Source organism: Boleophthalmus pectinirostris, unplaced genomic scaffold (assembly GCF_026225935.1).
Source record: "Boleophthalmus pectinirostris isolate CB_2022bp ecotype Guang Dong unplaced genomic scaffold, ASM2622593v1 HiC_scaffold_10, whole genome shotgun sequence".
NCBI lineage: Eukaryota > Metazoa > Chordata > Actinopteri > Gobiiformes > Gobiidae > Boleophthalmus > Boleophthalmus pectinirostris.
Genome location: NW_026570971.1, coordinates 21,623,229 through 21,649,109, shown reverse-complemented (window position 1 = coordinate 21,649,109; position 25,881 = coordinate 21,623,229). Strand labels below are relative to the sequence as shown.

Below are 25,881 nucleotides of genomic sequence, written 5' to 3'. Positions count from 1 at the left end.
CCTGTGCTCCCTGTAGAAAGACACCACCAGTGGATAGTTCACTGTAGGGCTGATATTAGAATTGTTGATGTTGTGAGTGTATTTTATTTTATATTGGGGTTATACCGAACGTTATACTGAACTACATTTTGCCATTGTTTTGTTTGATGAATATAGATAACAATAATCTTGATTCTCTTATGTGAGCTTATTTGAAGAGTTTATGGACCAACAGACAATCACAATGCATGTATGTGAGAGAGCCATAGGAGCTGATAAGTGAGCCAGCGCTGCAGCCGTCAGAAAACGCCCCAAATTGCAGAGTCTGCCATGAGCTGAGCCTCCTGCGCCCAGGCACTGTCTTTTGTTCTCCCCGCTGGAGGGAGAGGGCTGACAGCTCTGAAATGATCCATGCTACATTTCACACATACATTCACTGCTGTCTGAACCCCTCCACCATACATTACACTGTTTAATCTACAGACAAAGGGGGTTTAGTGAACGCAGATATGCAAACATCCACTTACATACATGTTGTACTGTCTATAGGCGTGTTGCCACTGCCCTACCTGCTTGTCTGTGTTTCATTTGCCTCTCCGGCTGGCTGCTGTGAGTCTGGCGTATCCCTCATGGATTTCTGGAGGGTATCACCATGGAGACGGCTCTGGCACACGTGTCTATAGATCCTGAGCTGGAGAGGGACACAGCCAGAGGTGCTGCATTTCCACCATCTCTCATCTGCTCACAGACAATGCTCAGATGAGGCTGATGGATGGAGAGGAGAAAATGGGAAAAAGGTGAAAGAGTAAGTGGTGGAAATGTATAAAGAAATTGGTGTGAGAGACAGATTGAAGAAGTATATAGCATGATGTGAGTGATGTATAGAACGGGCAGAGGCAGGTGAGGTTATGTGGGCGAGGATTTGAGGTGAGGAAGCTGCTGACAGAGGGACAAGTGACAAAAAAGCAGAGCAGAGCTCATCCTGGTGTCAGGGAGACAAATAGCATAAGATGCTAATGACTGGCTAAAGCTTCTGCCCCTGCTGCGAACAGCAGCTAATATGACTGCTAATAAAGGCACCGTGGCATGTTGTCGCATTCCAGCAGTCGCTCAACTGTCGCCCAAAATTAGCCAAAGGAGCACTGCCTTTCCGCCTCGTATTAACGCTCCAGAAATGGGGTGCTCTGTAACATTTCCAGACAGTTTTCAGGATTAAAGGGGCACTTGTTCAGACTGTAATAGAATTTGTTCCATCTTATAATACCAAAGATGCCCACTCCATAAAATATGAAGTGGTCTTTTTGTGATCCGAAGCTCTTCTGCTCTTTGATTGCTACTCACACTGCAAACTGCTCTTGGAAGATGTTGTGAATTTGCTAGAGGAAATAGTAAATGGAATCTATAGCACAGTGCTAACTCTCCTTCTATCTATGCAATGCATTTAGATCATCAATTTTTTTCCCTAAGTGCCAACTAATTACCATTGTGCAATGGTAATCATCCAGCCAGATAAGTGGGAGGCTTTTCCTGGTGACGAATATTGTGGCCAAGGTCACAGTGCAGGGACAGAAGACATGGGACAGCAGGGTTGTGAAGACTTCCTGGAGCTTAGTCATCATGGGCTCAGAGTGCTGCCTCTGTGTCACCACAACCTGACAGCTAAGGGAGAACACTGCCACGAGTTACACAACACTATTGTCATTAAACTATTTACATATGATAAGCAAGAGCAGAGCAGCAGAGCTACTGGGGGTGGAGATTTTATCATAGTGCATCACCAAGCCCAGCTCAGAATTGTGTGATGTGTGTTGTAATGTTTTTAAGCCCACCGCAAATGTGTACTTGACCCTTTTCAAGAGTACATGCATTTGTTTTTTGGTATCCGTTAGCTCATTATCCTTGCATACAGCAACTGAACAAGCTGTTGGTGGATTCAGGCATAGTCACAGTAATATTGTGGCTCTGCTCTGGCTCTGAGGCTGCTTTAATGTTGAGTAAAGAGTTGGAGTGAGACTCGCCCTTAGTCATGTGCCTTTCTGCACACCTATCCTCTTGCTAGCCCGCTGCCTTGGCAGCCTCTAACCTGCTGGGACCAGCTCGTGATTTATTTGGAGAGGGCCCTGGAACCGCGGGGCCAGGATGAGTGGCATTTTAATGTGCTTTGAGATGTTTGGTCACAAGCACTATTGATCACAGTGCTGCAGAGCACCCCTCCCTCGGACTGTCCCATAGACCCTCAGTGTGCTGGGGAGAGGGCTGCTGTCAGGCAGCGAATGGGTTTCCATGTGGACTTAGATTAATGTAATGAGGCCCCTGGTTGCGAGGGAGTGCAGGGGGTCAGACCATTAAGGAATCTATGGCAGGGTGAGATTGAGGCTGCCAGCTGCCCGCACCCTGACTGATGGACATCTAGGGCTCAGTACACACCCAGCGAAAGAGTGGGGCGGAGGGGTATTGGTCAGTAGAAAACAGAGGAATGCAAACACCAAGACTGAGACAAAATAGGATTTTGAAATACAATTTAATATAATAGAATGTTCAAAGCACTGCATTGGTCTAATGCTGTATACTCTACAGTTAATACTCACAGACTACTAAATAAGAGGCTTCACTCTTTTGCAACACCGTGTGCCATTCATGCACTTCTGGTCTTACTTTAAGTAGTGCAGAGCCCGGCAAACATCCAGAGGTTGTAAAAATAGGAGCCAAGGATATTTCACAGCTGAGTGAACATGCCCAAAAGCATGTTTAGTTCTGCTCCACTCCAGCCTCGACATCAGCTTTATTTGATGACCAAAACACTCCAGTGGATTCATCATCATTCTGAGCGTGTTTCTCAGGGGTGCCGTACACTCGCCGAATACATGAATGAAAAACAAAGTTAGTCGCTCACTTTGGGGCAGGTACATGCTTTCTAAAGTTTATGCGTGAAACGGATTAAAACCGCTTTGATCAATAACCCGGGCGAATACACAGATTATCAGATTAGAATGGGTCCTCCTGCTGCAGAGAGGAGCCAGAGAATACATTAAATCCTGAGGTGTCTTTGCAAGATTCAATTAATCAGGCTACAGGTTGTCTTCTCCGTACAGTCAATTCCCAGCGAGCAGTTTGTGTTTTTGCTGCGCTGGGTTCACGTCAGAACAAGGGCATATCAGTCTGCTACAAAGTGTCTGTGGAGCGTGCAGCGTGATGCTCCTCTGCCTCGAGAACAAATGGATGGTACCTGAATTTAAATGATTATGAAAACAAACAGGGCAGTGCTTTGTTTGCTCCTCAGATAAAGACTGTACCCCCTATAACAATATTCCAGAAGAAAAAGGGCTGTGTATTTCATTATAACATTGTATGATAATTAACCAGTGAGCTGACTCCGAAATGATAGGTCAGGATTCATAACTTAGTTGCATACTTTTCTTATTTGTTGAGTAGAAATGATGGCTATTGAATTAATTTAATTTTAATCAAGATTGTGATTCAGTCATCTCTAATTTTCAATAATCATTTTGAGGCTATTTAATGAAGAGGTCTCCAGCCAATCCTGTGGTGGATTATTCAAAGTTTGTCTTGTTTATGGTTAGAAAATAAATATTGGAAAGCTATTTTTATTTGTTTTTATAAGACAAAATAACATCAAACATTGTGATCAATTAATATGAGGAAACAACATTTTTGCTCAAATCTAATTTATTATGGAACCATGGAAATTAAATGTTGCATTGTTAATAATGTACAATATCAAATGATTTGTTATATATGGCAATTATGTTTCCTGTTATTAAAAAAAAAGATTGCTCTTGAATAGTAAATGGCTATTTTGAGCTCTAAATAAGCTGTATCCTGTATGTGACTAACCTGCCCTTCCATGTGCCCCATGCAGTGTGTACGGCTGCCCCGTGGCCAAGAAGAGGAAGAGTCTCGACCACCAAAGTGTGGAGAGCTCCCCCAAGAGGAGCAGCTACCTAGATGACATGGACAACTCCACGATGGAGGAGTGCTACGACACAGATGGCACGGAGGAGATGGACGAGCGGGAGGAGGAGGAGGAGGGTACGCTAGAGGAGGGCGAGGTGGAGGAGGGATACATGGACTATAATGAGGCAGAGGAGAGAGGGGAGCCGGAAGAAGAAGAGGAGGAGGAAGAGCGAGGAGAGCCTGATGAAGAAGAGGAGGAGCGGGGAGAGCCTGATGAAGAAGAGGAGGAAGTGGAGCAGGAGGACGAAGAAGAGCACGTGGAGGAGGAAGACGAGGACGCTGTGGAGGAGGTGGACTATGATGATGAAGATGAAGGAGAGCACAGTCAGGAGCGCGGTGAGGCTGCTTCTCGTATAAAGTTAGAATACATTTCTATTATATTGCACAGGAATACACCACTGGTACTGGTACCAGAGTGAGAAGTAATACTAAACAGCATGTGAGAATGATTAAACTCCCCTCATGCACCCTCTGCTGTAGGCCACATACAGGATTTTAATCCAAATAAAGTGTTGGCTATTAAAGATTTTGATCAATTAAGACACCATCAACTGATTAATGGACTAAATGACTAAATGAATGCTGCCCTAGACCCCAGAGCACATTATTTGCACTTTTAAATTATATGAATGAACCTATTACCTATGCAGCCAGTATTGATATATTTATATAATTTACTTTTTTGTTTGTCTCCTGTACAGAAGGTCTGGGCAGTATGACAGAAACTTAGGGATGTAATACTAATCGAAATATCGAGATATCGTATCGTCAAAGTTCTCACAATAATATCGTGGACCATCACAATATATCATAGCTAAAAAAAGACAGAGGGATCTACATAGACCATGATCCTTTGCTCCATTTCAGCGTAAACTACATGAAGAAATAACAGTTCTAAGCACTTTTATGTCTTATTTCTTTGGATTAAGTCTTGTCAAGGCATTTTAAGAGGAAAAAGTAGCATATTAACCTTCACAAAATATCACAATAAATATCGTACCGTGACATGTATATTGCGAAAATATCGAGAGATTTGGATATTGTTACATCCCTAATCGTGAGCCTCCTCACCATATCATGAGCTTTCCCATGATATTGCAATAAATATCGTACCGTGAGGTTCATACAGTGACGATATCATATCGTGACTTGGATATTGTTACACCCCTACTATACATACTTTAAATTATTATTACTATATAATTTCTTCCTCCAAAGTCTGATCTCCAGACTATATGCTTTTATTGACAGAGAATTGGCTGTAGACTTCTCAATTCAAGAGACCCAAGCAGATTGGCAGTTAGAAAAGACTGTTGAATCTCAATCTCAATACAAATTTGCTAAACTGCCCAGCCCTATTGTACTGTAAATACTGGGTAATGTAACTACAATAATGATTTGCATTTACTTAACCAACATAAATCAATACAAATCTTATATAAATACATCTTCTATGGTAAAGTATGTTCCCTTGCCTGAAGCCTTCTCGCAGCTTTAAGATACTCGAGTTTAAGGAGTGTGAATTAAGAAGAGTCTGCCCCATGTGTGCTCTCTTACCCCCACCCCCCAACCCCTCCCCACCCTCCGTGTGCCCAATAGCATATTTGGCAGGTTTCTCTCCAGCAGATTCGTCTCTGCACCCCCGCATCACGATTGGACCTGACAGTGCCTTCAAGTCCAATTAAGAGTGAGGCTGGGAGAGAGGAGTGTGTTAACCCGCTTTGGCGCATAGCTCTACCCACCCAAAGTGTTGATGTGGCTTCACAGCAGCTTCACCGCAGCTCTTGTTTTTTTGCAGACATGTGCAAACAGAGCGGCAGACCTAGGTTTATTAGAGCCCACAGCCCTGGTCCTACAGTTTAAACAATGGTCCAGTGCCACTGGCTCGCAAACCCTTATAACACGTGCATGAGTCAACTTCTTTAATAAATGCAGTTTTATTTTAACTGCAGTACCCTCTGAAATTGAAAATACATTTTTATGGATTGATTTATTTTTATTTTGAACTTGGGAAAATGCAGGTAAGCAATAATTAACAATATCATGGACATTAAAAAAATGCTGAAGATTAATAATAAAATACAAAAAACAGGTTGACAAAGGAGTGGGAATAAGTTCAACTTTCTTAACCCTTCCTCTCTGCACATCATCCTGATCACTAATTTAGTTATACTAATTGATTCATTAATTTATCCCATTTTATATACTTCAATTTGTCAAGTCAGTACATTTTTCATTTTATAAACCTTGTAGAACCAATGTACTTCCTTGCTAGTAGTATAATTGCTAGTATAACCAGTTGTACATATTGTCATACTATAAAACTTAGATATCACTGCTTTATTCAATCAAGTGTGTTGGAATAAAAAAATCTGCCTAGTTTGTACATTAAAATGACTAATTGTTTATAGTCTTTAGCATGAACTTTTCAAAAAACCTGCTGTATGATTTTTGGCACCTTGTAATTGCCCCTTTAATTATTTGAGTGTATAGATATATTCCTTCCAAAGTTTCTAGTATCACTGTCATCTTTCTTTTCAACCTGAGATAGCAGGAGCAAATCTGGACTGGGCAGATTCCAATCTCGTAAATGTAATAGAGGTGACATCCTGGAGCTGCTGTGTTTCTCCGAGGCATGCACAACTGTGGCTAATCCAAAGCCAATCCAGGGCAGGCCGCTCTCTCTGTTCCCTCCCTTAATCTGTTTCGCTTCCACATCCCTTTTGTGTACCTTGATTGCTCTTCAAATTGCTTTCCTGTGCCATGTTTCATACCATCAAAAATTAAACCCCGGGTGCCACGTGCTGCTGTAAGAAGCCTGCCCCTGTCAAAATATGTGCCTGGTCATTCGTGACTGTTCCCTCACTGCTCCAAAGCTCTCTCCCTAAGCACCAATATTGTGTTCTCATTAGAATTGAGTGTGTGTGAGTGTGTGTGTGTGTGGCCATTAGGACTCTTAACCCATGCATGTGTGACAAAGGGAGAGCTCAGTATTGGACAATGTACTAGTAAGACTCTTTGTTGATGATTAGTACATTACCAATATTATTATTTGTACCGCTTTGCTATTTATCTCAAAAGAAAAGAAATTGAGAAGAACGATTTGAACTAAGTGGTCAGCACAATTGTAGTTTGATATTCTAAAATTGTTCAGCCTAAAAAGTTTTAATCCATGTGGGAACCATTGTTTATAGAGATTCATACAGAATAGATATACAACTATTGATCACAAACATTAACCCAAATGACCCATCCATCTTACCTATATTTTCTCAAAGCAACAGCAATATGTAATAATTCAAATATTATGTGTACGATTATTTCACCTTCAAGTTCATAGAGGTGAAAGTCTTTATCTTCTGTCTGGGTGAGGGCCTGTGAGGGTTTGTTTTCTGTGCAGGAATTTAAGTGGCAAATGTGATGCAAGTGTGAGCGATGTGCTCTTGGCGGCTTGGGGCGGAAATGTGAAAGCAGAGTATTGGAGGTACTCCAGGAGTGAGTGCTTGAAATTACTGACAGAAGAGGTTCAGTAACCTTTTGCAGCCTGTCAGAATCAATTAGACAGTAAAAAGGAATTCTAAAGATACAGATGAATGAATGAAAAAAGAACTTTATAGCTTTAGATGAATAGCAGCAGGCTAGGGTTGATCTTGGTGCTGATGGACCACTGTAATATTTGAAAGACAGTCTGTACATTGATTTACATTACTGGAATGTGATCTAATTTACCATATATTTACAAACAAAAGGTGAAGCCTGTGTTAAGTGATACCTTACACCATATATATCATGGAATGTTTTGGGAGATCTTACATCAAAGCTTGTCTTGCCATGATATGTTGTATGTAAAGTAACATTTGCCAGAGCACATCACTCTGGAACTTTACCAATCTGCTATATATAACTTCCTGAGCTGATTCACAATTCAGAACACAAGCTGCTGTTAAGACTCTCAAAGTAAATTATTAGGGGAAGCAAAGAGTTCCTTATCCAATTTAAATGGACCAAGCCCAGAAATCTGATTTGCCAGTAAAATAGAATGACGGAAATGAAATAAAGCCATTTGTTCTTTCCAACAGAGGACGATCAGATGAGCAGCAGTGAAGGAGGTCAAGGCGCTGGTGAAAGTGGCAGTGACAATACCAAGTCTAGCCAGGTGGGGGAGAAGGATGACAACAACAACGATGAGTACGAGAACTATGATGAGCTGGTGGCCAAGTCTTTATTGAACCTGGGCAAAATCGCAGAAGATGCTGCCAATCGAGCCATGACAGAGTCTGAAATGAATAGTAACTCATCACACAGTGCTGAGGAAGAAGAAGAGGAGGATGATGATGAGGATGAAGAAGATGATGATGAAGAAGAAGAGGAGGAAGAAGAGGAAGAAGAAGAAGAGGAAGATGAGGAAGAGGAGGATGAGGAGGATGAAGAGGAAGCCGACGAGACACAGAGAGGAGACCTGAGTCTGGATGTGGACAGTGACGTGGTCCGTGAGACAGTGGACTCTCTCAAACTGTTGGCACAAGGTCATGGGGCAGTGCTGTCTGACAATATGGATGAACAGTATGAGGACTGCACAGCAGACAACCAGGGCAACAGTGGCTGTTCCCAAAATGGGCTGAATGCCCACCCTGGACAGATAAAGACCAGCAACGGACTGGACAACAGTGATGAGGAGGTGTGTCTGAGCAGTCTGGAGTGCCTAAGGAACCAGTGCTTTGACCTGGCTCGCAAACTCAGCGAAACAAAGACTGCTGATCGAAACGGGTCATCCCAGCAAAACCATTTCACCTGTGAGGATGCTAACCAACAGTCCCATCACCAAGGTTACGCAAACTACCACCACAACCCAGAAGACAGGCACCGGACACTTGATAGGAACTATTCAGACATGGACAATCTTATGAAGCTGGAGGAGCAGCTGAGCCCACGCTCAAAGACTTTTGCCAGTTGTGCACAGGAGGAGCGCTATCACCCAAACCATCGGGACTTTGACGAGGACACGGCCTCGGTGACGTCAGACCGCTCTGAGGAGGTCTTTGACATGACTAAAGGGAACCTATCTCTGTTGGAGAAGGCGATTGCACTAGAGTCCGAACGTGCCAAGGCAATGCGGGATAAAATGGCAGCTGAGGCTGCGAGAAGAGAAGGAGTGAGGTACAGCCACGAAGACCACGGCCCACGGCACGGATACGGTGTGGAACGGAAAGCACGGCTTCCTGATGGCATAAAGAAGCCATTTTACCACAAAGGTGAGTGGATCTTTCAAACACTGACACGCTCAGACGCACTTGTATTGGACTATGGGGGGAGAAATGTTTACCTCATTTTAAGCTCAGGTATACATGCCAGTGTTTGTCTCTATTTTCCATCTGTTCTGTCCTGGAGACTAGACAGCCCACATACATTCTGGGAACCTCAACATAACCCCAGGACAAGCTTTTTCAGTCAATTTGGAAATTCGAATCTTGGTAGCAGCGGGAGCGGCTACAGCTTATGTTGTTAAAATAGGCCAGCATGGAAACATCAGAGGGTAGGCTTGTCAGGCATAAGTAATGGCAATCTGCACGGCCTGTTAGGACCGCAAATCTCATCCCTGTGATGCAGCTTTGGGTAAAGCTGCCTATTTTTAACCTACGCATGCAGTTGGGTACGTCCAAACATCATGGATATTCTGTCCTTGTAAGGGAGTGCCTATAGTGACAAAACAGTGTTGCTTTGTAGTTGTAGTCTTGAGATACATTGCACTGGCATTTACACTAGTCAGATAGAGGCCCTGTTGATTGGCTCTTAATTATTCTTCTGATGTTCCTTACAACAACATCAGAGATTGGTTTCAGTCACTTGGTTGAAAGCAGCAAAATAACATCATTCCTATTCACACCTTAAATGTCACATTTCTCTGCAAGTATACACTGTATATGAAATGTCACTAAAATGTTAATTTCAAGAGGTCCCTGTGCCTGACTATTGTTGTAATACTGAGGAGGTGAGGCAGTGCATCATGATAACATCTTTGCTCAGGTGAGATAGTAGCATCACTTGTTGAGACCAGAGTACAGTGATTTATAGAGCCCATGTGTTTGAGGAGCACTTTCTGAGAAGCTTCATAAGAGCAGCACAGAGCTGAGCTGAAAATTGAACAGTATCACAATGAGCGATAACGAACGACAGGCCCACTGACTGCACATTAATTATCCAGAGATGGTATGGTAATGGGGCCATTTGCTATGCAAAGAGCAGACCGTCCCCAGCCACAATCAATATCTTCTGCTTTCTAATACTCCTTCCACTTGGCTGCCCCTATTTTCAGCAATGGGAGCACAGCAGGCAGACTGCAGTAGCATTGTATGTGTGTATGCACAATTGTTGGAGGAATTTAAAATTCATTTCCAGTGCACAAACCCTCATGCAATAATGTTCTCTAAAAGAATACTTGGCTGCATTTATAAGCAGAGGGGTGTTTTTAATATGATATTGGGTTGAACATCTTATTGTGGACAGAAGAGAACCTCTATGGTCAGTAATGTTCTTAATGAACATACCTTCACCTGACATAGGTAGATAGCAGCATATGCAAATACGGCACTTTAGTGAAGGACGAAGAGCATGTGGAAGAGTAATCCAGTTCAGTTTGTCTTCCATTTCCTGCACTACAGTTGGGTTTATAATGCACTGTATCTCCTAGTTAATTTAAACATTTGAACTTTCAGACAACAAAAGTCCTTTCTCCCAAATGTGTAAAGTTCTCACTGTAGTATAGACCAATCTATAAATTAGGTTTTGACCTTGTGCAAGTTAAAGTCTGCCAATTGGCACCGACGGGACTGCTTACGATGTGGTACTAACCAAATCTGACCTGGCTTTCAGAGAAACTGGAGAGCTTGGTTCTGAGGATGGAGAAACAGTCCTTCTTGGTCTTGTGTGTGACCTTTTATCATCCTCTAGCTCTGAAGCTTCACAGACAATGGGTTCTGATGTGCATCACTTTTATAATTTGTCTTCCTGTTAACACACAGTGTAGCTGTAAGCAATGTATGACTCTCAGTGCAGTGTCATTGCCTATAGTTGTCATGGTTACATGTTAGTATTAGCTTTTGTGCTGTAGCTATGGGCACAAAACTGATTGTTGCTCTTGCTCCAAGATGTATCCCGGGCAGACAAAAAGGAGAGTCGGTGTCCCACACCGGGCTGTGATGGCACGGGTCATGTGACTGGCCTGTACCCCCACCACCGGAGTCTGTCGGGCTGTCCGCACAAAGACAGGGTCCCTCCTGAAAGTGAGTATTTGCCACACAACACAGCCACCCTGTGGCCTGCACTTTGAGATGTTCAGGAGTCAGCATGCGTCCTGTTATTGTGCTGTTATTGCCAGTGCCGGGCTTGTCCTGTGTCCTTGTGTGTGGTATTTCAGCAGCATGCTGCACTCTGCTCTTGACCTGTAGTTTGGGGTCATTATTTTGCCTGCCGATTTTTTGCCTGTGGGTGTAGTCAACAGATGTGGTGATGCAATTGGCAAAAGCAGAAACTACTGTCTCACTATGTGACTTATTCAACGTATATGTATAAAGTATATGTAAAAACTGGAAACATTCAAATCTGTCAGTGGTATTTCCCTTGGTATGCTTCTTTAAAGGTGTACTAACTTCTGGGTGTCCGCCACCTGCTTGTCTCCATGGGGTGTAGTTTTAATTTAGAAATATTTTAACAAACATGACTTCTACTGTGAGTGGGGTCTCCTCTCTATATAGATCTGACATGTAATTTGGCAACTTCTGCTTGCTCATAAGGGTACATTTCAGAACAGAGGGATAACATCTCCATTGAGTCAAGCAGGAAGTTAGCATAGTACATCTTTGTATGTATTATGTATATGTTTTTTTGTTTGGTTGTTTTTTGTTTTGTTTTGCTTTTTTTTTACATATCAAAATTATTACATACATGTTTGACATTTAGAAATATAGCTCCCAAACATACACTTGTAACACTGATTTAGCTTCAAACTGCCATGACCCCATTCATTTATTTGTATTTCTTGCTCAATTAGACTCCTCAATTGAAAGGCAGTATCATTTCTCAGAGCCACAGATCAGGAGAAGTGGCAATAAACATTAGCCTTGAATGAATAGTGAGTTTTGCCTGTCGAGATCTCACCCCAGCTATTTAGTCCCATTCACCTTGTGCAAACTTCTCCATAAAAGCCCCTTTACACGTTTCACTGACTGCAGTGTGGAAATCAGGTTACGATCTGCCATGACCCAGACTGCAATCAAAATAAAAGAGGTTTTAATAACGGCAAAGAAATTAGTTACCATTAAAATCAGGCTTGTAAAGACCAGCGGTGTCACCAACGACTCTTGTTCTGCCAAACTCTGATCATGCAGATATCACACACCTCTGACATTCTTGTCACAGATAAATAGAAAGCATTTTGGCCTTGAATGAGATCAAGACCAAATACCAAACCAAAGAAAAGATTGAATTTATTGTCACTGGAGATTTTGGATGCAGGTTGTGCAGTTATGTCTGGTGCTGGGGAAAAGTTATACCAGCAATACTGTATACGTTTAAGTTTTATGTTTTCTACTAACAACTTGCATTAACTGCTAGATGTTTTGCTGTGAAATTTCATACATACTAACCAACTTCACTTCTACAATACGTTTTGTCAGTGATTTTATATTAATGAATATATGGGGTATGGACAATATAGTAAATAACTGAATGAATTAATTAGATAGTCACAGCTTATTTGATTACATTTTATTTTAAATGTATTGCCATTCTTGTGTTAGTGCACTGTTGTGTACAGTTATAATTTGAGTTGACTCTTGTGGTAACAGTTGTATAGAGCAGTAAATCTGGTTTACTTTTGTAACATGGCAGACATTTGGAATCCAGCTGCTTCTTGCCTGTTTCAACAGTTGTTTCTGTGCCGAATGAATGTGGGCTTTAATTTGCTGCAGTCCTGTCTTTCCTTCTGTGGAGGACAGGGCAAAACTTGGACATGCATAATGTATTAGCTTGTGGCACGTCGAGGTGGCAGGCTTTGTCCAATTACCTGCACCGTGCACCAATTAGTATGTAAGGAAGGAGGATGATGAGGGGTTAAAGTTTAAGGGGGTGATAATGATGAAGCTCATGCCGATGGGGTTTGGCCTTGCTCACTGCTGGTGTCGAGACGACCCTTCCCGCGCCCCCACCCACTCCTCCGACGGCTTCTCTTGGACATCCATAGATCATTAATCTAATTGGCTGGTTGCCAAGGGGATCTAAGACAGTTATGGACTGTTTTAATGGTAAATGGTATTGAAGACTGCACTCTCCTCCCTAACAATGTGCAGATGATAACAAAGCACACTCTATCGGAGCTGTATTCCATCTGTCTGCATTTCCTGTTGATTTCAAGGCTTGTGTTTTGCATGATTGCTAGCTGTTGGTAGCTCTGCTCTCTGCATGCCCAAAATTTCCTCCCATTTCTATCTCTCACCAGCTTTGTCCTGTTAAACTTAAATGACATCTTTTTATTCATGGCTGTCCCTATTCCATGAATACTAATTTGAAAGAGCTGGATAAGTGGAAGCAGTATGGTGGGAAACCTCCACTGCCCTTTCAAACTGGTGTTCATTAAAATGAAGAAGAGGTCATTTGGGTTCACATGGACACATTTCTTAATGATGTTTATAATGCCAAGCCTCTCACACACTAATAGAGCTTTTGGTTGATTGTAAGGAGCTTCTAACCTTCCCTGTCTTTCACTCCTATCTCATGTCTGTACCAAGTTGTGGCTATGTATGAGAATGTTCTTAAGTGTCCTACGCCCGGCTGCACGGGACGCGGCCATGTCAATAGCAACAGAAATTCCCATCGAAGGTGAGTCACAGTGTGCCTACATTATAAAGGCACCATCCATGTCTGTGTCCATTTGGTTTTCCTGTCACAGGCTAGTCTTTTATGTTTTTTTGTTTGTTTGTTTTTTGTTTATGATGTGTAATTCTTAATGAAGGGTGAAGTCTGTCGCATCTTCTAATGAAATCAATTAAAAAGATTAAAGATACAGACATAGTTTAACTTCCTTTTACTTTTTAAACTGTTGGGCTGTTCAGAATGCAGTAATTCATACCTTTAGCAGCATAAATCATTTATCAGTCCCCCTCCAAAATGGCACAGGTTTGGAGGGAGGCACAGAAATAGCAGGGTGCTCTCGCCGCGGCTGTCAGACGGGTGAGGTGACAGTGAAAGAAGAGTGTCACCCACAGCAGATGCTCAGGGAGTCAGCCAGAGCAGCAGCCATTAGCACCTTTCTGCCACTCAGCTGCTGACAGGAGAGTACAGACCTGGGACAACCAGCAGGCCCATGCTGGGCTCAGTGCAAAAGAGGCACATGGACACAAACCATAAACTTTCACTTTCTCCATAAACCCTCCTCATAGCACCTGGCACCCTGTTAACTGACACCAGTGTGAGCCCTGCACTAGCATGCGCACAGACATGCGCACAGACATGCACGCAGACATGCACGTCTCCTGACAGGTGCTCATGAGTGCCACTGTACACTGGCTTCAGGCCATTGTCAAAGTTCATTTTTCCACTGCAGCCCGACACACTGCAGCTGACAGCCTGGATGGAGAATAATAGGGGTTAAGGATAACAACATGAACTTTTGTCACATTTGGTCAGTTAGTTGTCAGGAGTAAGTTTTGTTGCACTAAATTTAACTTGAACATGTTGTAGGTGTACTATGCACATGTGTGTGCCTTGTCAGCAAGTTTGTGGGGGAAATAAACACAGCAAAATGCTCAACTAAACTTATAGAAAATACATTGAGTGTCAAGCCAACTTTTCTTGTTCCACCTATGATGATCATCATCGTCATCATTTCTTTATTTCACACTCAGGGTCCATGTAAAAATCACACCAGACAGATGACACCAACAAAGTTATAAATGATACAATATTTATCCATATTGTGAAGGACAATGCTTATGCAGTGAAATAGTGAATGGGTTTAACTGATCTGATGGATCTGAGTGACAGACAAGCAGACAGTAACAAAGGCAATGTTTCGCACAATGTCAATTGATTGTAGCATTTTCACCCTCAGTTAGAGCTGTGGTTGTACGGTTATTCTGAGGCATGTATGTCTTATTTCAGTCTGTCAGGATGTCCCATCGCTGCAGCTGAAAAACTGGCCAAAGCCCAGGAGAAGCACCAGGGCTGTGATGGCCCCAAGTCAAACCAGGCCTCTGACCGTGTTCTAAGGTAAATACTTAACAGGTGAATTAACTTCTTAACATACATATGCGTTTGAGTATTTCAGTTTTCATTCAGCCATAATATCTCATATATATTTTTTCCCCCTTTGCTTTTTCAATTAGGATTGGAGCTAAAATCTTCTGTTTTTTATCTTATTTGTCCCCTGAGAACACTACTAAGCCAAATCATTTTTTATTAGATTTAAGAAGAATTGGCCTTATTTATCACAAAGCAGTACTGTGTCTTTGATAGTGATGAGACTGTACTGATTAAAAAAGCCACAGAAGTACATTCCTTGTGTACTTTTAATGAAAAAGTAGCCTCCTGTTTAAAAATATAACCATATGAAGTGAAGGAATGCAAACAAGGGGAAAATATGAGATATTTTCTCACCCATGTGCACCGTCATCCTTCTTGACCCCTCAGTAATCCTGAATACCACCATTAACCCTCCCTTCCATCTACCCCTTTATTTGATATAATCCAAGTTCCCTAATCTCCCCCTGGGCAATGTTCAGTGCCTCGGTCCAACTTCCACCCCCTCGTCATTTATTTTCCAGGCCTATGTGCTTTGTCAAACAACTGGACTATCCACAGTATGGTTACAAGAACAATGTTTCCACCAGCACGCCACGCTCCAATTTGGCCAAGGAGCTGGAGAAATACTCCAAGACCAGCTTTGACTACAGCGCCTTCGATGGGAGCAACAGCCACCAGGTGTACGGGAAACGGGCCATCGCACCCAAGGTTCATGGACATAGGGATACCTCCCCCAAAGGATATGATGGTGAGGTGGAGCAGAAACTTTATCACATCAATACATGAATGAGTAGCTTACTGTTTATCATTCTAACTGTTATACCAAATCTCACAGCCAAACGTTACTGCAAAAACTCCAGCTCTGCCAGCAGCACCACCAGCACATACGGTCCCAGCAGCAGCAGCAGCAGTCTGAGCTGTGGAGGACCTGCAGGGGGCGCCGGTGGGGGAGGAGGGAGCAGTGCCAGCAGTACCTGCAGCAAGAGCAGCTTTGACTACAGTCACGACATGGAGGCTGCACACATGGCTGCCACTGCAATCCTCAACCTGTCCACACGCTGCAGAGAGATGCCACACGGCATGGGGGGCAAGCCTCCAGACCTGTGCTCACAAGTACGTGCTACTTTCTGAGCTTAGTAATAATACTTCATGTGATGTCACTCACAGAGAATTCAGCATGGACTGCACTATTGTCATTCTGTGGACCTCTGCTGCAGTCCAAAACAGTCCAGCAGAGATGAGCGCCATGGCTACCTTCATTATACTAATACTGGCCGTGAAAAGTGACAGAGATAGCGAGATCTGTGGTCCCGCACCACTCGTACACTCACACACATTCTGTCTTACACTCAGGGCTCAGCAGGCCAGTTTTTTATTTTTCATCTGGGAATCAGATAGGAACAGGACGAAGCGCCGTTTGACACGGCGTGAGCCCAGTGTGTCATTTCTGAGGAGATAAGGTAACAGTGTTCCTGTATTATCTGCGGCCAGATGCTGAGCTGGAAAATGGGGGGCAGAAAGAGACTGCACAGCAGAGGGCTAATGCTGGTTTAATGCTAATGTTGACAGCAGACACTGGCAGAGAATCAGAGCCACGGTGAAAGAATTGAAAATAAAGAAAAAGAGCAAAGAAAGCCGGTTCGTGGGAGGTATAAATGTCACGGTGCAGAAGAGGGGGATTCAGAATCGGAGAAGGAAAGGGAAGAGTGAGGAGCAGAGAAGGGGATGATAGAGCAGGAGAAAAACCCTAAAGCAACAGACTTCTGAAGCAAAGTGGAATGGAATAACAAATGCCTAAAGCACCAGGACTTCCTCTGGTCCTACCTCATTTCATTGTCTGTCCTCGCGAAGCTCCGGGGCCAGACAGCCACGATGCATTCAGGGCCGGATGGAGAGTCGGGAGACTTCTGAGGGATGTCTTCTCTGCTTCTTTCTCTTTCATCTCAGCACCTCACCTCATGGCACACTGTTCCGCTCTCTGAACACATCTGTTGTCATATTAATTATAAGACTTGCACTAAAAACATAAATTGATGTTTTGAAATATGTACTTACAGTACATTTTATGGTGTTATTATGTTGTTACATTGTAATAATTAATGAGATAGATGCGTTCTATAAAAGCATCTAGAAAAATAAGATGGTACAGTAACAAAATAAAAGAGGCAAAAACAGGGCATAATACATGGATTATTTTTGCAACTGGAGGACGTGAACAGGAGCCTCCTCTCCTTATATCTCTGCTACAGCAGCAGAGGTCAAAGATTACAGAGAGGTCACAACAGTTGATAATGATGGAGATGGGGAAAACTCCCAAGTACCACCCTCATGAATGTGATACGATAGGGTGGGGTGATTAGACTGTGACATAAAATGCAATGGCATGACATGAAGAGGGCAGACCTCATCTCTGTTCTAGGAGTTGTTTACTTTTTTTGCCTTTTTGTTAATTTGCTGTTTTGAAGTTCAAATAATGTCAGAGATGTAGACAGGGGGAGATTCTTAGGAACATTGTTATTCGCACAGTTTTGATTTGTGAAAGAGAGCATGAGGATCATAGGAAAGAGAGAAGGAAATGGGAATGAGAAGGATCCAAATTAATGATATGCCCCAAAACATCCCCCAAGAGAGAGGCATTTGGCACACATTTGCCCAATGGAGATTAAAGGATATGCCTGTCGATATGGTAGACAGCCCCATTTGTAGTGACCAAGGCAGAGTGAGATCCGTGTGAGCTAGAATTGGTTCATTTTGTGGCAGTGAAGTTGAGGCTCTATTTTTGGGTTTTGCAGCAGGCACAGCCCCACCCCTCGCCCTCTGCCCATGCACCCCTCTGATGTCCAGTCAGATTAGGCTCATGCACACACACATGCAGAACACAAAGTCATGCAGACTCTCTCCTGCCTGCACAGAGGAGTCTGGATGGAGGGATGAAGAGAGACAGAGAGAGAAGGAGGGGTTCACAGGGGGATGCACTCGTCCTTGAGCACTGCTGACCTCTTCTACAGTTCACCTCTTGGGCGTCACACACTGATGTTGTGCCGCAACAGTCTAATGTTTCATCCCAAAGCGACTGGAGCAACAAAACAACACAGACTATTGTTTCAGATATCTGAACTGCAGGTGTGCTTGATCTATCTTTGCAGATGTAGAAAATGTTCAAAAGTGAGCGATCAGTAAAAGAACAGAAAAATCAAAAACTTTTTATGTCCTGCTTTCGTGTGCACATTGTAATCAGCTCCTGTTTTGCCCAGCTCTGATCTTAGACTATGAATGTTTGACTGCTATTTAATCAGAAACTCTCTCTCTTTTATCCCTTTCTCTCCATCCCTACGTCTTTATGTTCATCTTTCCCACATGACACACACCTCACACACAAAACTCCAGAGCCCCAGCCTAGATGTTGATGAGAACGGTACGTTGGACCTGAGTATGAGCAAGCATCTGTGCGCTGGTGCTGATGGGGACTCGGTGCTCACCCCTCTAGAGCCCATGTCCCCCCAGCGGCAGGCCGCCCTGCTGGGCTCACGCTGCTACAGCATGGGGGACCCTGCCGACTGCTGGGACCTGCCTGTAGACTACACCAAGATCAAACACATAGACGAGGACGATAAAGAGGTAAAAGGAGATACAGAACTATTAGGCATACTCCATATCCATCTAACTACCACTGTCTAGAGGTGGTCGTAAATGAATAAAAAAATACAAAGCATAGAGTTAAACATATAGCTAGCATGCTTCACGGTTCCATAAGTCTGAGTCCAAATGATTCCCTCTATGCAGCTGATCGAACGCTCTGTGCCAAGTCAAATGTTTGCATTGCTGCCTGTCTTCAAGGTTTCTAAGCTTCTCATCTGACTCACGGCCAAATTTGGAGTCATTATAAAGTCATATTAGAGATATTGAGGAAAACCTAATGAATCTGCATGTTAATTGATGTCAGCGTTGCCATGCACAGAGGTAGCTGCTCTGTTTGTATCATGCTTCCCGCATGCTGGCTTTCTGTTTTTACATTTTGCTCCCCTCCAAAATGAATTATGCAAAGTAGCACCTTGGGAGGGAATCGGAATAGCTCATCTCATCAAAGAACTGCTGGAAATCAATGCAGCACTGCTGGGTGCGCCAGTCGGTGTGCAGGCGCATGCATGTACAGTACTTGTGCCTCTGTTGGCATGTGTGTGAGAGGATGTGAATATTCATGCCAGTGTCTGTAGCGTGTCTCTCTGGGAGTCTGCCTGCACACATGCCTGTATAAGCAACTTCCATGTGTAGCCTACTTTCTGTATGTATGCATGTGTCGCACTGCCTCCTGTCTGCCTCTCAGCCACACTCTACTCCTGTCTGCCGCTCTGCTCGCGCTCTGTCTAATTGGAGAAGCTTCCTGGCTGACCCAGCATCACACACAGACAGCTTGAACACTGGGTAATTTGGGCTGTATCTGGACCTGTTTTTTTTCATGGGCATTACTGTACATCCACTGCAAGCATGAAGAAAGGAAAGAGGATTTGCATCAACAGCCTTTGTGCCCTGGCTCCATGCACTGCAGACAAAGCACAGCTCCACTCAAAGAGCAATGCCATCATGCTACACCACAGTGCCATCTAGTGACTCTGCCCTAACTTACACATCAAATCTGGTCATTCGTTTTTACAATTTTGGATTAAGGACACTACAGTGTATGTATAGAGACAGTGTAAATGAGTACCATTGCATCAATTGTAATGGTGTATTATAAAGAGTAATACAATCATCAAATATCTTATATAAAGCATACAGTTTTAGCTGATATACAATTTGGTAAATGAGGAAGGGTTTGGATGGAGCTTCTTTCATTTGATTTACTTCAGTACAATTAAAAGTATTCTGTCTCTACTTCACCTCCTCCCCCCTCCCTATGCTCTTCTCAGCCTGACGACCTGGACCCTTTCCATGACCTTCTGGACGACAGCTCCTTCACTACAGATGTGAACATGCCCAGCCCCAAGCCCAAGTATGCCCAGTGCAAGGAGAGCAAGAAGGACCTGATAACGTAAGCTCATTCACCTAATCCCTCAATGTCTTTCTACTTGTACGTGCTCCCCTCATGCCTTGCCCTTCCTTCATCTCTCTGGTCATATCTTGCATTTCTCCTTAAAGAACTACATAGTGATTTCTGCTGGTAGTGCCTTGCTGTATGATTTCATTGAAGAACCCATTTGTCCACATGACCTTCAGGATAGATTTTTTTTTTTGAATGAATGAATCTCCAATTGTCTGTAGTTCAATATTAAACACAGACAGTGAAGCTAAACTGGAAACAATGAGAACAAAATCTAAAGCACCCCTTTCCTGTCACATTCTCTTGTCCTTTCCTTTGGGCTGAATGAATGTGTCTATTTTTCCGGTGGCAGATGTCCCACACCGGGGTGTGATGGAAGTGGTCACTTGACGAGCAATTTCGCCTCACATCGAAGGTGTGACTTCCTGTTCTCCTGATGGATTCTAAGTCTATTTCTCTTTATTGTTTTCAGCTTACCTCGACTATGCTGTCAGACTTCTGTAGGCACAATGTCTTTCTTTTTGTTCGGTTGCCCTTTGACTATTTGCAAGTTCAAAGAATCAAATCTCACAAAAGTGAATATTTATTAAACTAATTACTATTGAATTTATGCACATTCTTTACTGACAGAACAGAGCATTACTCAATGGGCTGTGTGTAAAACCATGGAAACTGATGTTATTCCGTCCTCCAGGCCTTTCCCACAGTGCATTGCAAGCTAAGCATTTGCCATTCACAACATAAAGGCTTAAAGTAGAATTGCTGAGTGTTGCAGTGTGAGGTGTCTGCTGAATAATATTTTCTGGCAAAATTGACATGGACTTATGGACAAGATTTCCCCTGTTATGTTTTAATTAGGCCTCAAGAAATATTAAATTGTATTTGATGACACTGTCATTGCATTTTAATTGCCAGGGTAGAGGTGTTAAAACAGAGGATAGCCAAATGCTCAGAGGGTAACAGTTTTGAATCATCCCCCTGCACTGGATTCATGGTTTCTTTCATTTGTGTTTGAATGTTATGTGTGGATTATCAGCCTACAGTGCATTTTCCTGCTATTAATATGAAACTAACATGACCTGGTGTATGTTTCAGTCTCTCAGGTTGTCCTTTAGCTGATAAAAGCATTCGAAGTATGCTGGCCAACAACGCACAAGAGCTCAAGTAAGGCCTTGGACAAGTCATGTTATTTTATACCAAATATAAAATCATCTATTTCTACTGGAAGATGTTAATGTTGAATGGCTTCAACATGAACATCTTCACAGTACACTGGCATAGTACTTGATTTGCTAATTTTGTTGCTACACAAGTCTATTGTTACCTTGGCATGATATGCTGACTACTCATATGATTATAAATATCACAATTAAATAAGAAGGAGTAAAAATCCATCCAAGTCTGTTACTGTAGACCCTGAGGCCAATCTGTTTCCTCGTCCCCAGGTGCCCGACACCAGGGTGCGATGGTTCGGGACATATCACTGGCAACTACGCATCTCACAGAAGGTAACCTGGCTGCATGATTGTTTCTGATACATGGTAGATTTTAGTCATACAGTTGTGTTTTTATATAGCACTGTCTATTGTTACAAGTCTTACTTCTGCTACCTCAGCTAAATAAACATACATAAAAAGTGTACTGAGATATTCTCTTGGAGCACACACAGTACCCATGTTTCAGCTCTGTATCTGTGTCATTTGTCTGCAGTCTCTCAGGGTGTCCACGGGCCAGAAAAAGTGGGATAAAGATCATCCACAGCAAAGAGAACAAGGAGGACCAGGAGCCTATCAGGTACAGTAACAGACAGACACCATCCTTCCACTGCTCTTTCAAACTACACCTCTGAGTCACCTGCTAGCATTTCTATGCCATGCAGACTACTAGAAATATCATTGGCAAAGGCTTTAATATTCATGCCATCTTTACATGTAACAGTGCTCAGGAATAAATCAGCCTCAACAAGACAAATGTGCTGTGAGTGCTAATATTTCCACCTAAATGTTACGGAGCAGAGAAACTTTGGGAGCACAGGCTGCAGCAGTTTGAGCACAGAGTGTGCAGTCCCTGGTGAAGCAGAGCTCAGGTAGGACACAGGAGAGGCAGAGATACAGGCACACACAGATTGATTGGACTCTACCTAAATCCCACAGAGGGCTCCTCTGCCTCAGCCCTGCAGCCTCATTGATTTCTCTAGTGGTGCAGAGCACAAACAGCACACTTTGGCTGTGCTTCATTCGATCTTGTCATTCGCTTGAATTTGGAGGGCAGCTTGGCACAAGTTTCTCTCATGGTCTGATCTGTTGGTATTGATGAGAAGAATAAATGTGTATAATTAAATATATACAGTGATGTGAGAGCTTCTAATCTGACCAAACTATAAATGTTGTATCATTTGTTTTTGGTCATTCGGGCTTTAATTTCTTTCATGTAATCTGAATTTAACACAAAAAAAAACATTTCTCTGTGATCCCAGGTGTCCAGTCCCTGGATGTGATGGGCAAGGCCATGTAACGGGGAAGTATGCATCTCACAGGAGTGCGTCAGGGTGTCCCATAGCAGCCAAGAGGCAGAAAGATGGTTACTTAAATGGGATTCAGTTCACATGGAAATCTGGCAAGACAGAGGGCATGTCTTGCCCTACTCCGGGCTGTGACGGCTCAGGGCATGTCAGTGGCAGCTTCCTCACTCATCGCAGGTTAGTTCAGCTGAACAAAGGTGTGTTCTTAAGATGTGCGCTTAAGATGAGGTTACTCCTACTAAACAAACACTATTGTTTGATCTAGTCTGTCAGGTTGTCCACGTGCTACATCTGCCATGAGGAAAGCCAGGCTTTCTGGAGTGGAAATGCTTACTATAAAACAACAGCGCATCAGCAACGGTAACTACAACTGCACTACCACCACATCACCACTCAACTACACAATGTAGCCAATCAGCAACACTGATGTGGGATGATTTAGTGAACACAGTTCCAATTTCAGATAATAAACCAATCAGGGCGCAGTGTGGTAAGGCCTAAATTGGAAATAAACTGCCATTCAAGGGTGGGCTGTAAATAGTCCTAGAGTGGCTCCAATCTGGAAGAACAGAGCTGGTTTACTTGGCAGTAATCAAACATCAAAATCAGGCTGAGATTGTGGCTTTGTACTCCATCTGTTTCTCACACGCTGCTGCCTGGACTGCAGGACATTTCTTCTGTACATAAAAGATATGGCACATTTAGCTGTGAACAATTTTGATCTTAACTGGCTAAAATCCCCTTTTAGAGTATGATGATATGATGACAATCATATGTTTTGTACTGTTGGACTTATGCCTTCTACATACTCTGTAGGGCTGGAGCATGAAGATGAGATTAAACAGCTGGATGAAGAAATCAAAGATTTAAGTGAATCAAATTCACAAGTGGAAACAGATATGATTAAACTCCGAACACAGGTAGTAAGTATCTTTGTCCATGACTCGTGAGAGCATCGATGTTTCATTACACAGTGTTTTACAGTACTGCTCACTACTGCCCCTTTCAGATCACTACAATGGAGTCAAACCTGAAGTGCATAGAGGAGGAAAACAAGGTGATTGAACAGCAAAATGAATCTCTCCTGCATGAGCTGGCCAACCTCAGCCAGTCACTGATTAACAGTTTAGCTAATGTCCAGCTCCCTCATATGGTAAGGGCCACCAGGAACAGCAAGCCGGCAAGTTGCAAATCATAGCTAATGTAGCATTACAGCAGCTTATTCATCTTTTGTAATGACCACAGGCTATTGTGCATGCTTAGTGCAAGATGTGGCACATTGCTTGTCTTTCCAAAATGTGAGGGAGAGAGTTATACAACATTTTACTGCACACTGTTGCAATTTAAGTTAATCTGACTTGTCTTTACATATTGTTTTTAGACTTTGCGAGATATGACATGCCATGCCAATGTAGCATATTGATACTCTTTTATTTTAGTTTCTGTTCTATTTCTTCTTTAGCCTAACTTCACTGAAATGACTGTTTTGTATATGTGTGCTTCAAATCATGCTTTTCACCAAACCAGTATGTGTGCATGTGTGTGTTTGTATGTAAAACTAAAATAGTTTGTATAGAGGTGCAGTAGTGTTTTGCTGTCATTATTTTCAATAATAAGTAATATGTCATGTGTTTCCCTGTGTTTTACAGAAACCACTGGCGCACAAAGAGCCTCCTCTAAGGCCTAGCTGTCTACAGATGCAGCAGGTACAGAAATGGTTTAAGCATACAGTATTGTGTTATCTCTAGGCATGGTTTCTTAATATGTGCTTTTCTGTGTTCGACAGGAGGCACTAACAGAGCAGAACTTTGATGCATATGTGACCACACTAACAGACATGTACGCAAACCAAGATCAGTACCATACTCCAGAAAACAAAGTCCTGTTGGAAAATATCAAACAAGCTGTTCAAGGGATCCAAGTCTAACCGTGTGCAGAGACACTTATCCTCCTGCAGGGGGCAGCTGCTCTCAAATCCACAGACATCAAGGCAGTTTGATCCTTCATTCGGTGCGGTAACTTCTACAGTGTTATATATTTAATATTCTTTCAAAAAAAGGAGGTATTATGCTTAAAAACGCCTCAATATTGTTTTCTTTTTTTCCTTTGGGTCTTGCTTTAAGGAAGAACATTAAAAATCAACTGCAAAATAGTTTTTGAAGACATTCACATTTTGTACGTTTTCATATGAGCTGACATAGTGTCATGTAATGTTTATAGCTGCTCATGTATGCACATTTTTAGTGTATATTTCTGAACAGGAAGCTAATGATATTGGAACGCAAGTTCTTTTTATTGCTTAACAACAAGCATTTTAGATCAAAAAAGTTGAAAGTGAATAAAAAAACTAAAGCAGGAGGAAGCATTTTAGTTTCTCCTCATGGATGATTTTGACTTTTAGGTGTCTTTCCTTCTTGCTTGTAGATTGTTTAAAGCAAGAACTGATTTGCCAATCTTCTTTTCCGACAATGCTTGAGAAATGTTTGTGTTTTGTTTTGATAAAAGAAGTGTAGCTAGGTGGGGGCTTTTTAACAGGTGCTGTAGATGATTCTGAAGAGGAAACTGACCTGATGTTTGTATGAATGTATGTGAACAGTGCTATTGTAAACATCATTACACGGAAACCCGATGGTGGCAATCCCAGTATCTCGGAGAGAGTCACATGGTGCATGCATGGACACATGCTCTTTCTGATCTCAAACTGAAAAATGTGTAAAGACAATGACCTTTAGAGACACGTTTTAGCCTTTAGTGAGAAATCTGCTCTATTTGGAGTCCCATGAGGATCAAGACATGTCTCAGCAATATTATAATAATGAATCATTTGTTTATTGTAGGTACGGGATGCAATCCACAAAGAAAAATGGATGGGTATATGCAATTTCATGTTTATAAGCATAGTGGGGTTATGTGAATCTTTTTAATATAACCTATGTAAATTATTGATTTTTATACAAATCTTTTAATACAAAAGTCTTTTTAAAAAAAAGAGAGGAGCAAACCTGGACACTGAGTTTAAAAGCAAAAATCTATGAGTTCCCCTTTTTTCTGTACGATTTTGCACAGGGACACC

At 42.5% G+C, this 25,881-nt stretch overlaps 1 protein-coding gene across 1 annotated transcript; it reads left to right on the top strand.

Annotated features, from left to right (window-relative positions):
• The first annotated feature begins 4,202 nt into the window (after window positions 1-4,202).
• Window positions 4,203-24,735, top strand: myt1lb (myelin transcription factor 1-like, b). The gene is made up of 20 exons (XM_055159257.1): window positions 4,203-4,290; window positions 8,034-8,260; window positions 8,360-9,206; window positions 11,100-11,234; window positions 13,737-13,827; window positions 15,109-15,216; window positions 15,771-15,997; window positions 16,085-16,362; window positions 18,637-18,867; window positions 19,915-19,923; window positions 20,157-20,278; window positions 21,383-21,451; window positions 21,733-21,795; window positions 21,998-22,081; window positions 22,764-22,985; window positions 23,074-23,168; window positions 23,625-23,728; window positions 23,818-23,961; window positions 24,458-24,514; window positions 24,595-24,735. Exons 2-20 carry the CDS (start codon window positions 8,045-8,047, stop codon window positions 24,733-24,735), a joined length of 3,243 nt encoding a protein of 1,080 aa, XP_055015232.1. The 5' UTR covers window positions 4,203-4,290; window positions 8,034-8,044.
• The last annotated feature ends 1,146 nt before the right edge of the window (window positions 24,736-25,881 follow it).